At 42.1% G+C, this 14,948-nt stretch overlaps 2 protein-coding genes across 5 annotated transcripts in view; both read left to right on the top strand.

Annotated features, from left to right (window-relative positions):
• LOC127031930 (troponin T, cardiac muscle-like) overlaps nt 1–14,948 on the top strand; it is a 192,403-nt gene that overhangs the window by 58,426 nt on the left and 119,029 nt on the right. The window lies entirely within an intron of this gene.
• Nucleotides 1–14,948, top strand: part of CHRM2 (cholinergic receptor muscarinic 2) — a 192,771-nt gene that overhangs the window by 133,712 nt on the left and 44,111 nt on the right. For 2 of the 4 annotated variants that reach the window (XM_050918806.1, XM_050918813.1), the window contains one exon: nt 3,086–12,712. The exons of the other annotated variants lie outside the window; for them this stretch is intronic. In XM_050918806.1, the coding sequence (XP_050774763.1) occupies nt 3,132–4,541 (1,410 nt within the window). In that variant the 5' untranslated portion in view covers nt 3,086–3,131 and the 3' untranslated portion in view covers nt 4,542–12,712. Of the gene's footprint in view, nt 1–3,085; nt 12,713–14,948 lie in introns of those variants that run through there. 4 annotated transcript variants of the gene reach the window in all.

The following is a 14,948-nucleotide window of genomic DNA, read 5'->3' as shown; positions in this document are numbered from 1 at the left end:
CCAGCTGTGTTTTCCCATCACCTCAACCTTTGCCAAACAAAAATGTCAGATAATTGTAATGTTAGAGACAAATACATAAGCTCCATTTATAGTCAGTTGTTCTGCATCGGATATAAATTAGAATGGTGTAAACTGACCTCAGGCAAAGAACTCCTAAGCTTGGTGCATCTTCCAACATCCCCAAAGGCCCAAGTTTGTTTGGTTTTCTTTATGATTACAGGTTATTTACTGTGCTGACAGCTCCCATCATCTTCGTCTTTTCTAGCCCCAAAGAAAAAGTGAAGTAATTTCATTCCAGTGAAAAAGCATCATCCTGATTATGAAATATAGATTATATGTGCATATATAGCACCTGGTTAGTAGCAAGTACCACAGAAAGAAACTCTTGATCTCCTAGGGCAGTATACATGCATTATGCAAGTTGAGTGGATTTTTTTCTTCCTTTATGTAAGGGGACTGTTATCCCCTTACTAGCAGTCAGTGGGGGTATTCTGATTGGCTAGCTTCCAGTACCAAAAGGGGAAGGGTCAATGGGAAATCAGGACCCTGAGACTGACAGTCCCCAGGGGCAATGGGGAGAGGCCAATGCTCCAGGTCAACCTGATTGATAGGGTGGGCAGGCTAATCAGGGAGTCAGGATGCCAGGCGGTCCCATCCTCCCTGTGAGCTGGAATTGCCTGGGTCAGACAGAGTGGGGCTGAGCTAAGGCAAAGGGGGAGGTCCAAGCTGAGCTGGGGAGCAGAGCTGCAGCCCTAAAGCCAGAGCACAGCCCAGAGAGAGCAGACCTGCCCTGGGAGGGGAGCTGCAGCAACCTGAGCCAGAGGGGCCAGAAAAGCAGCCCAGGAAGCAGATCAGGGCTGGGAGCAGAGTCACAGAAGCAGCCTGCAGAGCAGACCTGTGCTGGGAGCAGAACTGCAGCAGCCTGAGGCAGAGGGGCCAGAAAAGCAGCCCAGGGAGCTGGAGGCAGAGCAGCAGCAACAGCCCTGCTGAGGCAGAGTGGAGCAGTCCAGAGCCGGGTATGGTGAGCAGCTGGGGAGAGTGAGGGGGACCCTGGGCAATGGGCCCAGCACAGGGGGACACCTCAGCCAAGAGGCTCTGCAGGCCAGACCTGGAGAGGGATCATAACCCTGACAGGACAGGTGCAACGCTGGTAAGAACGGTCCTGTCACCTGGCGCCTGAGAGCGTGTTGCCACTGCCAGAGCAAGTGTCTGACCCGCAGCATCCCTGCAGCACAGCCAAGGTCTGGGCAGGAGGCCTGGGACCTACAAGGAACAGACTGTGAAGTGCCCTGACATTCCAGAGACACTGTTTGTGATGTTCCCTGCCACAGAGAAGGGTGATGTGTTTCCTTCAACCTTTCCCACCTTCCTTATTCCTTTTAAAACTAATTGTTAATTAAATAAACTGTATTGCTTTAAATCGTATGTAATGATCAGTGGGTCAGGAAAACATCCAGTGCACAGAGAGTACCCCGGAGGAGCAGGGTTGGGAGTTGAGCCCCCCAGGAATCCTGGGCCCAGCCTTGCTGGGGTTACGAGGACTCTGTCAGACACGAAAGTGCAAGGGGAGTCCCCAAGGGCAGGGAGGGCTCTGGGTGAAGGAAGTGGGAGTGAGGACTCAGATCCTTCTGCTAGCCCATTTCACCGAGGTAGAGCAGAAGCCAGGAAAGTTCCCCACAATAGTGGGACCATTCCCCTGCCTACATAATGTCACTCACACAAACTGAAAAGCTGCATATTAAAGATCTGATGCCTTGTGGAGAACTTTGGAAAACATTCCAATTAGAAACAATCTAACTTCTTTGTCACATCTGGCCTTCATGCCTCAATAATCCCTTGAATACAACACATAAATAATGTACACTCAGAGACTGCACTGACAATTCCATTGCATTGTATTGATTTCAGAGGGAGACACACAAAAGAATGCTATATAACCATAAGGCAAAAACACTTGGTCATCTATCAAATGCATATTACTAGTATTTTACTTTTATTTATTGAGTGCTGACAGTGTGTTTTATAAGGCAGAAAACAGGTTGGTAAATATGAACGAAACTGGATGTTTTGTTTCTTTATGGTTCACCTGCCTTACGGCTCAGTTCTCTGTGACATCAGTGATTTCAACCACTTATTATGGCACGAAACAGAAAATTGTGACAAATAAAGGATAAGCATTAGACAATTAACTCTTCATGTTAAAAAAGCATTTTTTTCATGCACAAACAGGAAAGAGACAATACAGAACTACTTTTAAAAAGTTTGGTGAAATCTGTGGGGGAAAAAACCTGATAGCATACATACTGATTTGTTTGTAATTAGATGAACAGATCCTCAGTTGGTAGAAATTGCTTAACTCTATTGACTTCAATGGAGCTATGCATATTTATATCAGCAGGGCATCTGGGCAGCAGGAAGAATTTTCAGTTTCCCATGCAACGCCAGCCTCTTTTCAAACTCTGAAAAGAAGTAATTGGCATGTAATATTACAAAATTATTGTGAGGAATTACACGAGCTTGTTCTATGTACCTCACAGAAGCCTTCGTGGTTGCACCTTACAAAACAGAGAGAAACTTGTTACCCTTTACCATCCAATTCAAAATAAAATTTATTTTCATTCAAAATTTTAACAACTCTTTGATGAACTTCCCAAGAGAGATTTAATTTAGATATGGTCTTGAACCAAAACCCTGGACCAGAGCATGCCTAAACTTTGGAGGTGTGGGAGGGACTTGAAACCAAAATTCAGTTCCAAATGTTGTGAATAGTTCTTAGTTTATAATGAGCCACAAGAAAAAAAAACTTGGATCTCAACAAATATGCATATTAATGTGTCCAAAATCTAAGTCTGGATCCAAATTTTGCATCCTAGTTCAAGCTTTAGTTTAATCACCTCTATATATTATTCCCAACAGGAAATTACAAACAGCAGAGTGTTTTAGATAAACCATGCCCATGTGGTTCTGCCAAACCACAATCTGCTACACAGAAGTTCTTTGCATACACATTTTTTCTGGGCTCCATTTGCCAGAATCAAAAGGCTAATTTCATAATGATATTCCTTTTGTTTTCTTTCCTTTGCAGGTTTAAGTGATAATTGGTCATCGGGTTTCTTGTTAGAGACACAGAAATGAATAACTCAACTTACATAAACTCCTCCGCCGAGGATGTTATGGCACTGGGGAGTCCCTATAAAACTGTTGAGGTGGTCTTCATAGTCCTGGTAGCAGGATCTCTCAGTTTAGTGACCATCATTGGGAACATCCTGGTCATGGTGTCCATCAAAGTCAACAGGCACCTGCAGACTGTCAACAACTACTTCCTGTTCAGCTTGGCATGTGCCGACTTGATTATTGGTGTCTTTTCTATGAACCTGTACACTCTTTACACTGTGATTGGCTACTGGCCCTTGGGGCCTGTGGTGTGTGACCTGTGGCTGGCTCTTGATTATGTGGTCAGCAATGCCTCTGTCATGAACCTTCTCATCATCAGCTTTGACAGATATTTTTGTGTCACCAAGCCTCTGTCATACCCTGTAAAGAGGACCACTAAGATGGCAGGTATGATGATTGCAGCTGCTTGGGTGCTGTCCTTCATCTTGTGGGCACCTGCGATTCTGTTCTGGCAGTTCATTGTTGGGGGAAGAACTGTTCCTGATGGGGAGTGCTACATCCAATTTTTTTCCAATGCTGCTGTCACCTTTGGCACTGCTATTGCAGCCTTCTACCTGCCAGTTATCATCATGACCATCCTCTACTGGCAGATATCTCGTGCCAGCAAGAGTAGGATAAAAAAAGGAAAAAAGGAACCAGCACAAACCCAGGATCCAGTTTCTCCCAGTTTGGTCCAAAGTAAAATAGTGAAACCAAACAATAACAACATCCCAACGAGTGAGGATGGGTTGGAGCACAGCAAAATTCAGAATGGTAAAGCCACAGGAGAGACTGTGACAGAGAACTGCGTTCCAGGGGAAGAGAAGGAGAGCTCTAATGACTCCACTTCTGTCAGCGTGGTTGCTTCCAATGTGAAAGAGGATGAAGCTACCAAAGAGGCCACCAAGGCTTCTGTCTCCCAAGTTCACTCGAAAGGGGAGAATTCCAAGCTGACGTGCATCAGGATAGTCACTAAGTCCCAAAAAGGTGACTGCTGTGCCCCAACCAACACCACCGTGGAGATTGTAGGTACTAATGACCAAAATGGAGACGAGAAGCAAAACAATGTGGCCCGTAAAATTGTTAAGATGACCAAGCAGCCAGCCAAAAGGAAACCACCCCCTTCTAGAGAAAAAAAAGTGACCAGGACTATCTTGGCTATTCTCTTGGCTTTTATCATTACCTGGACACCATATAATGTGATGGTTCTCATCAACAGCTTCTGCGTCTCCTGCATCCCCAGCACTGTATGGACTATTGGTTACTGGCTCTGTTATATCAACAGCACCATCAACCCTGCCTGCTATGCGCTCTGCAATGCTACCTTTAAGAAAACCTTTAAGCACCTCCTTATGTGTCATTACAAGAACATAGGCGCCACAAGGTAAAAAATAAAAATCGTGGAAAGAGGAGGAAAGTTCCAAGTTTTAAAAAACTATGCCATAGCACTTTATGCTCTAGTGTGGAACATGCAATCAAGGAGCCAAGTGGAGTCACTGACCTGGGGTGTCAGCTCTGTCTTCAAGAACTGCACTTAAAACCTTTTTTTAATTATTATTATTATCAATGGGTCTTGGGGAAATGGTGATTGAATGAGGGGTCAGTAGGGAATGTGAACTTGAGGCACAGTTCCTTGTTCTCTCATGATATCATGCAGAAGGGCTTTTTGAGTCTATGATTTTTGTCCATTCTTATAAAATAACAATAATCTTTGTGTATGTGTCTGTCTGACTGAAGAAAAAAATGTAAGGACACTTTGACAACAAATATAACATACCTAATTGGAGAGGGGAGGGTAGAAGAGATAGACACTGAGCAATTCAAACTCATCTTGCAAAGATTATTTCCAAAGTTAAAAGCTGACAATTATTTTTGTCAGGGTCTCATGTTGAGAAACTTAAAGGTAGGCTAACTATGACAGCTAATATAGTATCTTTACCTCTCTCCCATCACCATAAATATGTCAGACAAAATTATTCTTTAGCTCACCATGGATCCCATGGTTCACTATCCATTGTTCCAAGCATATCAGCTTATCAGCTTTCTCTAACTGGGGGGGGGGGTTCCTCCCATGGTGCCAATGAAAATGAAAGGGAAAAAAGGAGGTCCTTTCCAGCTTGCTGTACCACAGAGACTGTCTTGAGGCCCTTATAAGCCAAAGTCTTTGAGGATTTAGCTCACTTAAGCTCTTTTATGTACCATCCCCCAGGAAGTTGTATTTTTCTTCACACAGCCTTTTCTTCTTTTTTGCACCTCCCTGCCCAGGGCATAAGGATTGAAAACCAAAGCCAGCTGTGAATTAGAAGTTTTCATCAAATTAACAACCATGGGGCTCAAATCAAGGAAGTAAGTTGAGACCAGCAAGAGCAGTTGTTAATAGGTAATGAGAAAGTTATCTCCATTTCTGATGGGCATAGACTTTATGTCCAGTATTTGCTTGTGGCTCCCAGAGGTGAAAGGTTAACATAAGAAAGTCCATCTTAATGTCCAACAGAGGGAAGGTTCCTACTAATATATTTGTTCTAAGGACAAGAATAACTTCATGTAGATTACTGTGCCTACCTGGAAGTGACTCTGGGTATGTTCCAGGAAGGAAGAAGCCAAAGTCCTTCTTAGGCATATGGCGGGGACTATGTATACTTTATGGAAAAGATACAGTGCTGGCCATGTTGCCTTTTATGTCAGCATGGAGCATTATTACTGCTACCTATCAGAGGATAACAGTAGTAAAGAGGCAGGGAGGAAAACAGTGGTTATACAGATATAGACACTGCAATATCATTACTTTAAAATGTTCCAAAAATTGTCAGTTACTCCAGAGAGTTGACTCCTCCTGCCTGTAGAATAGCTACTTTTGCAGTATTTGATATATATTGTGGCAAAATTGAGCACTGTTTGAATTTGGCAGAGTGCATCAGATTAAAGTAGACAGCTATTCCCTGCGAGATTTGCATCTGTCAGTATTCCTCCTCTCATTGACACTTCCAGACACTTACAAAGGTATGCCTGTGGATTTTGCTATCCAAAGAGTAGCCTTCTATAGTGACATTTCCATGGGGTTCCTTCATTGTAATCCAAAAATATTCACCATTATCTGGAATGATGTAAACAAGTAGACCACTAAGTCATCTAGGTATATCATCCTTCTATATTACAGTCTTCCAAAGTGAACTTCAAAGTAGCAGCCTTTTGGATTACAGGGAAATTAACCATGATGACTTAATGTTTAACCTTTTCAGATGCTCAACAGAACTGTGGATTGGGGGCACTTTGGAAACAGGATCTTTTTGACATGTACCAGTCCAAAGTTCCTGGCAGAAAGGGAAAATTAACCATGAAACAAAATGAGGTCCAAAAGCACCTATGTGGGATATGTTTTGATCAGCCCTTTCTTGAATTGCAGTGGCTTGTAATTTAAGGTGCCATTATTGGGGAATAAAAGAATTAACTCATTAAAGGTCTGGTCCAAAGCCCTTTGAAGTCCATTGAAAGACTTCCATAGACTTCAACAGGTCAAAGCATTAAGTTAACAGAACAAATGCTTGCTCCCTATGGGTCTGATTCTGCAACCCTTACACTAAACAGCATTAACTCCCATGAGTCCAGCTTTACTGTGATTACTCACTTAAGTAAGTGCTGCTCAATGTAAGGGTTGCAAAATTGATCCCTGAGTATCTGTCAAAGCTGCTTTCACCTGACGTGTCTTGAAGGCCTAAAGGAAGTTATCTAGCCATGTTTCAGCAGTCTGTGTTGTTTATTCTCTTCCAAATGGTGAAAAATCCAGAGACAAAAATCAAAGAGTGTGAAATATGTTCACTTTCTGTACCTTTCTTCAGGAAAGAACAAGCTTTCCAAGAGACTGTGCCTGTTCCTCCCTCCCAGCAATAACACAATCCCAAAGGGGGAGTGGAGGGGCAGTTTTTTCTTCCCTGAAACCACTAACAGTTCAGCTTGTAACCTTGCACCTCTGATGTGTGTCCAGGCTCCATTCTGAACTCTCAAGTCATCACCAGGACAGGAATTACAAATCCACTTAGCATCATGAGACACCTTCTCAGGTTAAAAAGTACACAGTTAATCACATGACATTCTGCTACATCTCATGATGTGATGAGGCACAACGTGATGCGAAGAGAAATGTGCCAAAGACACAGCAAGAAATGAAACATAACATACAGCTTTCTAATGCTTCTTCCTAACACCCATCACTACCTCTGAGTCTGTGAAAGGAGAGATTTTATTTCAAATTGTATTAACAGACAGTACATTTGAAAGGTTGAGAGGCCACACTAACTGCATAGTGTACTATACTTTACCCTTAGTGTATGTTTCTTAGTTGTATGTAAAATGTCTCTCCTGATACACATATACACACACATTCTTCAAAACTTTAGAGTGCCAAACATGAAATAATGTGTCTGCAAACACATACACGTGCATAGAGCATATGTGTGCAATATACATTTTTCAATATTCAGTGTGAAGCATGGGAATGATAGCTGTGCTGCTCTCCTTGTCATCTAATCTGAGATGCAAGACAAATTCCTATTCCTCACGCTGTGTATATCCTCCTTGTGACACTGAGGCTCAAAAAGCCTCACACAATCTGTAAGGTTTAAATTCATTTTGGAGGGTGGATTAGCGAAATCCCATAGGGAATAGTCTCTCATGACTACTCAGTAATTTGTTCTTTCAATCGAAGAGGCACTTGTTAAAAAAACCTATATGAGTTTTATAATCCCTCTCCCCATGCCTTTCCTTGTTCTTCCAAATCTACAGGATACATCACATTCACTTCATTCCCCTTTGGATTATAGTTTTGCAGGCTGTAAATGTGATTCTTAAGAAAATGGTGCCTTCTACCTACCCATTTTAGCTCCTCATTTGTCATCTGAATCTGTCAGCTTCATTGACTGATTAAAAACCACTGTTGTTGGTGCTGCTGTACCAATGAAGCAGTGGAAAGAGGCGCTGCATTCTGTTCTGGTCCATGCGTCATCAGCAACAGTGCCAGCTATCTTTGTAATACTAGCACCATTATCTTTGTAATGCAGATGACAGAAGAAGCTCAGCTGGATTTTTCACAGTCCATGCTAAGCTTTACATGTAATTTTCGCAAACTGTGTATGTAACTCATTAAGAAATATGGAAGACAACAATTAGCACTACTTGTCCCCTCTTATTGGCAGGCTCCAGACAGAGGACAAGACGTGACTAAGCACTGAGCTTGAACTACTCTTTCTTCCCCTCTAGGTCAGGATTGAGTCGCATTTTTCAGTCCAGTGTAGGAAGACTTGCAATTGTCACTGTCCAGTCTATACCTGCTTTCTGAGGAGAGGACAACAGCCTGAAGGCATGTCAATATGGTGCCTTTTGTGAGCATTAACATCACTCTAGAGGAAAAAAAGGGTAGAGCTGTTGCAACTGTCAGCCAAAGTAACATTGAGAAATCTGCTTTCAGCTGTGTGCAAAAACCTAAGGAACAATTCTGGTCAGCCATCAGTTTGGCATTTTTACTTGATTTATTAGGAATCAAAGGGGTCCATTTGGACATAGAAATGCTTTTGATTGTTGCCTTGTGAAAAATAGGCCATGCAAAACAAAATAAAGTCAGTATATGTGAAACTTTTTTCTCTCAAATGCCAGTAAAGACTGGCACCGAAGGGTCAGATCCTGGACACTGGTTGTTTTAGACCCAGCACAGCATGGAGGGGGAAAAAATCATTTGTACGTTACTTTTGCATTTCCCTAATCCTCAGACCAGACGTCTGCTGCTGGCCCGGAGGAGCAATTTAGAGTACTCCTGGTGTGTACGAAATTACACCAGCTGCAATGTCCCCCAGCAGTCTCTCCCTTGCCGTGCCCCCAACTCACCCAGCATACCAAGGCCAGGAAAGTAGGCTATGAACATCCAGACATGCTGTAATGCCACTCCAGATTCCCTTATATTGAGGAAAGTGGCAGCTGGCCAGTGAAGCTAATTTTCTAGCTGTTTTTGTGCTGCCAGAGAGGTGCAAAGCAGATGAAATAGGGGTCATATGCTAGCCCTCTGTTGATTTATTTTGGGAAGGGGACTCTAAACTAACTTCTCACTCACTCAGACTGCTTCAAAAAATGATGACCACATGGAAATACTTTGGGAATATCCTATGCATCTCCTTTATAATATAATTCATATTCCTATTTGCCCCATCTCACTTCCTGATGGGTGGTCCTCTTTTATAGCATCAGAAGCAGTTGCCAACTCAGTAAAAAATTGTTTCTGAAGTAAAAGACCCAGATTCACCTCTGTGCTTTGGTTGCTTTATGATGCTGGGACAATATAAGGCAAGCTGGGCTACTCAGCCAGCATGGTAGTGTGGGAAGAGGCTGAAAGAGAAGGCCGGCTACTTTGTGACACCAGTCAGCCAATGAAAGAGATTTTAGTGGTGTTTGCAGCAGGCTCCTGGATTGTCTGGCTGAGGACAGTTAATAAAAGGGCCAGGGCAGGCAAAGAGGGCCCCTTCCTTGCTCTACCTTACCTCGCAGCTGGATGTGCACTTGGTGCTGCTCTGCAATTCAGTGCGGCAAACCTACTGGATTCCCCCTTCCACCACTGCTTAGCTTTGCTTTCGTGTATCTGGCGCTAAATAAAGACTCTCCCACTCCCAGGGCTTTGTGGCTGCCCTAGGCTCTATTTGCTGATGGATTTTACTCTTTTATACTGCCACAAATGTTCAAGCCTTTCCCCTCTGACAGCTTTATGCCTTTCGTGCAACACACAGCAGCCATTCACCTGGCTTTAACCAGCCCGTTAAACCATCTTTGTGGCGCAGAACTTGCGCTGGTGTATGCTGCCAATTCTGGTCACAATTTTTACTTTAAAACCTCATACAAATAACTCAAAAAGTCACAAGTCAATGCTTTCATTGATTGAGAAGCTAAATTCATACCAAGGAACAGATTGCTGGACAATAAACAGTCTGTCTTAAGATGGCAGTTTTTCGAAGGCACAAAGAGGAGTTGGGCAACCAAAGTCAATGACAAGTACCTAAATGCTCTTTGTGCCTCTGAAAACCTCCCCCTAAATATCAGTGTAGACACAGCTGGCGGAAGAGTAAGCAGTTGAAATTAGGATGATAAAAGCGTATGTGACTTTTTTCACCCAAATCTACTAACCCTTTTGTGCCCCCTGTATAGTGCCTTTGGCTGTGAACAAAACTTCCGCCAATGTATCCTCTGTCCATGTTGTTGCACTCCACTGTAGACTTTAAAAGGAAACATTTTTTAATTTAATAAACCCTTGCATCAGAGACATACACTGGTAGAGGTCCCCAATTTTATGCTTTTCTTTTTTTCCTTCTTTTCCCACTTCTCCCCCTCTGTCATAAAGCCATGTTTCCTTTCACTTCACTGCTTTAATTAATGTCCTTCCCAGCCATTTCAGCAATGAATCTGCAGTTTCTCTCATCTTTCAGACATAGTGAGTGCTAGTTTATTGATACTTCTGCCCTGCTAGAGTGTTGCCATTCTATAGTGTGCAAACAAGCCTGATTCAGTTCCATGCTCTTAGATGTACTACTGGAGACAGTAACCTCAAATCAAGATCCCTTTTAAATGTTTTAATTTTAGAAAGAAAAACACAAAAGCACGACAATCCTCTCTGTTCCCATTTTTAAAAGTGTATCAGCTCCAAGCCAGAAAAAAACATAGGTAATTATGGAGACTATATATTGTTATGATGAAATATTACATGACAAAACACTCTGCAGTGGTCTGTGTGTCATGAAATGACAAATTGGGGGCCCTGTCATCCATCCTGAGCTACCCAGATACTGTTAAAATATTCTAAGTGCTCTCTGACTTCCACTGCCTTTTTCACTAGGGAATCCCGAAACTGGGACTGTAACCAGAGCCAGTCTGATTTTGATCAGTACCACACACTGCAACCAACATCTTGCAAATATTTTCTTTCATATTTTTACTTCCCTCAGTTTTCTATAATCTCCTTTTCTTCACTATGGAGGGGGGAAAGCAGTAGCACTGCATACATATCAGTGTTCCCTGTGCTTGAATTAGAGAGGGAGCTGGTGGATTTGGCACACATATTAATCTGCCGCTGCTTGAAGAAATAAGAAAAAAAAGTGGACCACTCCCCGCTCCATATCTCTGTCTAGTCCTTCACCTGATGTTTGGAGACTGCCATTTCTCTTCTTTTTTGATATAGTGGGCAAAATTCACCCCTGAATTGTAATTATGAAGGAGCATGCATGAAAAGCTTTTTCTGTAAGATATCCCCAACTCTATTGACTCTCTGGGAGACTTTGTTATCTGGTGGTGTCAGATGCAGTATCACTGTAATAGTTACTGAAATGGAAGGTCCTGTTTCTGCTGCCTTTCATGACAAAGGGTTTGTTTCCATGTGTTTAACATGTACATTGTTTGACCCTCTGGCACTGAAAAAAGCAGAGTAGGCAGGGAAACAAGACAAATTTTCTGTTCCCAGAGCTCCAAACGGACAGGCAGATTGCAGGAATTCTGGCATTACTACTTTTCATCTGCTCTGGGAAGGCTCAGAGGTTTTGATTCCAGAGATGATTCCATCTTTAACGTTCTACCCCAAAGATATCCATCCTTTTCTGAAGCACATAATAGTGATGATGATAATAATAAAAATATAATAGGTGAGAATGTGCCAAGGTCAGTAACAAACTGACCTTTTTATGACTTATCCCTTAACTTCTGGTGCCATTTTGAGGAGGTCATTGGTGAGCTTGAGTCTAATATTCAAACTGTAAATACCTTTAGGCAGTGTGCTTTAACATGACCAACAGCATACCTTGGCTATGTACAGAAATAATACAATATGTGTAATATTATCAAGATAAGGTTGCAATGTAAATATATCTACAATGAATGTTCAGTTACTCTTCAAACTGTATGTACAAGGAGGGGCCTAGTCTCCTCTTGAAATCTAATTTTTTTATTATTTTTTATCTCAAGAGTATGAAAGACCTGTTAATTTGCAAAATTGAGTATTCTTGTCTTAAAAGAAATATACTATATGAAAAAAGTGCATTAAATGTAAATGGTGTCCAAAATCATATGGCAAGATTGAGAAATGAGAATCATACAAACTAGGGCTGCTGGAATTTGGTAGCATTCTTGATGCCGTACATTTGATCTCATATAAATAAGATAAGCACAAGTTTTATGGTTGGCTATGTAAAGCTAACCCATGTTATTATATATACACACACCTTAGATATATATATATATATTTATATATACTGTATAGATATATACATATTATATACAGCATTCACACAGTGAAAGAAGCGGGTGGTAAAGAGACATTTCTGGGAATTTGTGCTTAATGTTTCAGTTCAGAGGGAACAAAGACTGCTATACAGTGACATTAGAGTATGTTATGCAGGATGTGGAGAGCCCTAGGCAGGAGAGGCTCCAACATAACAGTTAACCAAGGACTGAGATGATGAGGGTTTGAAATGTTTTGAAGATGCAATGAAAATTACATGCAATATACGTGTATGTACCTCTGCTGAGTTGTATTCCTAGTTGAAGCATTGCATTAAATAGCAAAATATAATAAGAATAATAATAATAATAAAACTGTTTTTGTATGTGGTACCTCTGGTTGTTTTTTTGTTTTTCGCTTATTGAGCAAACTACATTGTTTGTCCACCTGGGATAATGGGAGGCATCAGGTCACTAAACTTCCTCAGCCTGAGTTACATGGGCGTTCAGTATTTCTCTTTTTTAGCGGCTAGTGATAATTAAACCTTCCCGGTGAATGGAAGGTAGTCCAGCTTTACAAACTAGGGATCAGCTATCTTAGTCCTCCTTTCACTCTTCTCATTCTCCGCTTCCCCTGCTGTGTCTTTATACATCTGTTCCTTGGCCTCTTTCAGTGTCCCTGTTTTCCCTCAGAAGACCTTAAGTGCAGGGTCCTATCCATATTTTAACAAGGGAATCCTACAAAATATCGCTCCTCCTTCGATTTAGCTTGGGGTATGGTCCCATGTCCTTGGAGCACAATCGTTACAAGAGAGGAGCAGTGAAGGGACTGGGATAGCTGTTCATTGCTTTTCCTGTTTAAACAAAGCATGTGTTCACAATTTACCAGGAGGGAGGCAGCATCACTGGCAAACAAACTTATAGCAATCGCCCTTTGCTTGAAATGGCTATAATTTGTTCCTAAAGCGTATATCGGACTGGATTGTCCAAGATGCTGAGCCACCTTCAACTCCCATTGAATTCAGTGAGAACTGAGGGATCTCAGCACATCATAGGATACTCACTACTTTGCAACATCATGACCACATTGCATACAGACACCATCGGGGAAGCCTGGAGATATCATCCCTGGAACCATCCCTGCCAACTGATGGAATCTGCTATATTCAAAAAGCAAAAAAAATGTGCCAGTATCCTGGTGCCCAAATACTGTCACAGGAACTTTAACCATTGACTTCAATGGAATCAGGAACAGGACCTTCATGAGCACAATGGATATATCATCTCTGGCAGGGATATTTAGCAGTATCGAGAGACGGGATAACCCTGTAAGAGGCAGGGACATCACCCTGACCCTTCCTAGCAGGTAGCTCCCTGCTGTTCCCTCCAGCACATCCCTGTTTAAAAGCTTGATTTCATTTTTTCTCTAAAGCCCTCTCCTTTCTTCAAGATCTTTTTGTTTCACTAATTTGGTTCTTCTCCTTCTAGCAGCTTTGACATCCATGCTTGCCTCTCTCTGAATCTCTTCTCACTGTTATCTCCTCCCTCCATTTCTCCAACCCTTCATCCATATCTTCACCTCAAAGTCCTTGATTTTGGACTAAGGGCTAGAACACAGATTGCACTAGATATCCTGCAATTCACCATCTTTGTGAAACATTCAATTAAATTTTCATGACAGGCAATTCTACGGATAGTGCTTATATGGCCCCCAGAATTACAGTATCAGAGTACCTCACAATATTTAAAGTATTTATCCTCCCAGTAGCCCCTCAGGGAGGGAATTATTATCATCCCTGCTATACAGATAGAAAACTAAGGCACAGAGAGACTAAGTGACTTGCCCACGGTTACATAGGATGTCTGTGGCAGAGTAGGTAATTGAAATCTGGTCTTGCAAGTCCCTGGCTAGTGTCCCAAACATTGGACCATCTTTTATCTCCAAAAGAAATGCAGATCCAAATAAGAGATGAATTCAGATCACTGCATTCAGAGTCCACAGTGTTAACCATTACACCATGGAACCATTTTGTTAATCTACTGGTACAATCCACCCAGTTTGCACTTCCTCTTTGCAATACCTGAGAATTGCTACTGTGTGGCTCCAACACACCCTCAAAATGCAGGTGATGAGTGTTTTGGTAGAGAAGTGACAAGGAGAGTATGAGGGCCAACTTCTGGACGTGTGATAGTTGACAACACTAAGACTAACTAGATCCTTCTCCATATATTTTGTGAAGCAAAGACAAAATGTTTTTCTTTCCAGCATGTACTTTAACATTATTTGGGCATAGGGTCAGTATTCATTTCATGAAAATTCAAGGTGGGTGATGGGAACCCAAATTTGAGCCTATCAGTATTTGGACCTGCAAATGCAAAGCATCAGACTGGGATGTACTAGTCTAGACTGTGCACACACAACACTGAGTTAAAGACTAATTTCCTCTGCTGCATCTAACTTGAATGCACACAGTAGCATTTCAGTGAGCAGGTGGGTTGTCAGAATTCTGCAGCCTGAGCGTGTAGAGAGAGGGCAGATGGAAAAGATAGAATGTGTG

This window comes from Gopherus flavomarginatus, chromosome 1 (assembly GCF_025201925.1).
Source record: "Gopherus flavomarginatus isolate rGopFla2 chromosome 1, rGopFla2.mat.asm, whole genome shotgun sequence".
NCBI lineage: Eukaryota > Metazoa > Chordata > Testudines > Testudinidae > Gopherus > Gopherus flavomarginatus.
This window is presented reverse-complemented; position numbering and strand designations above follow the sequence as displayed.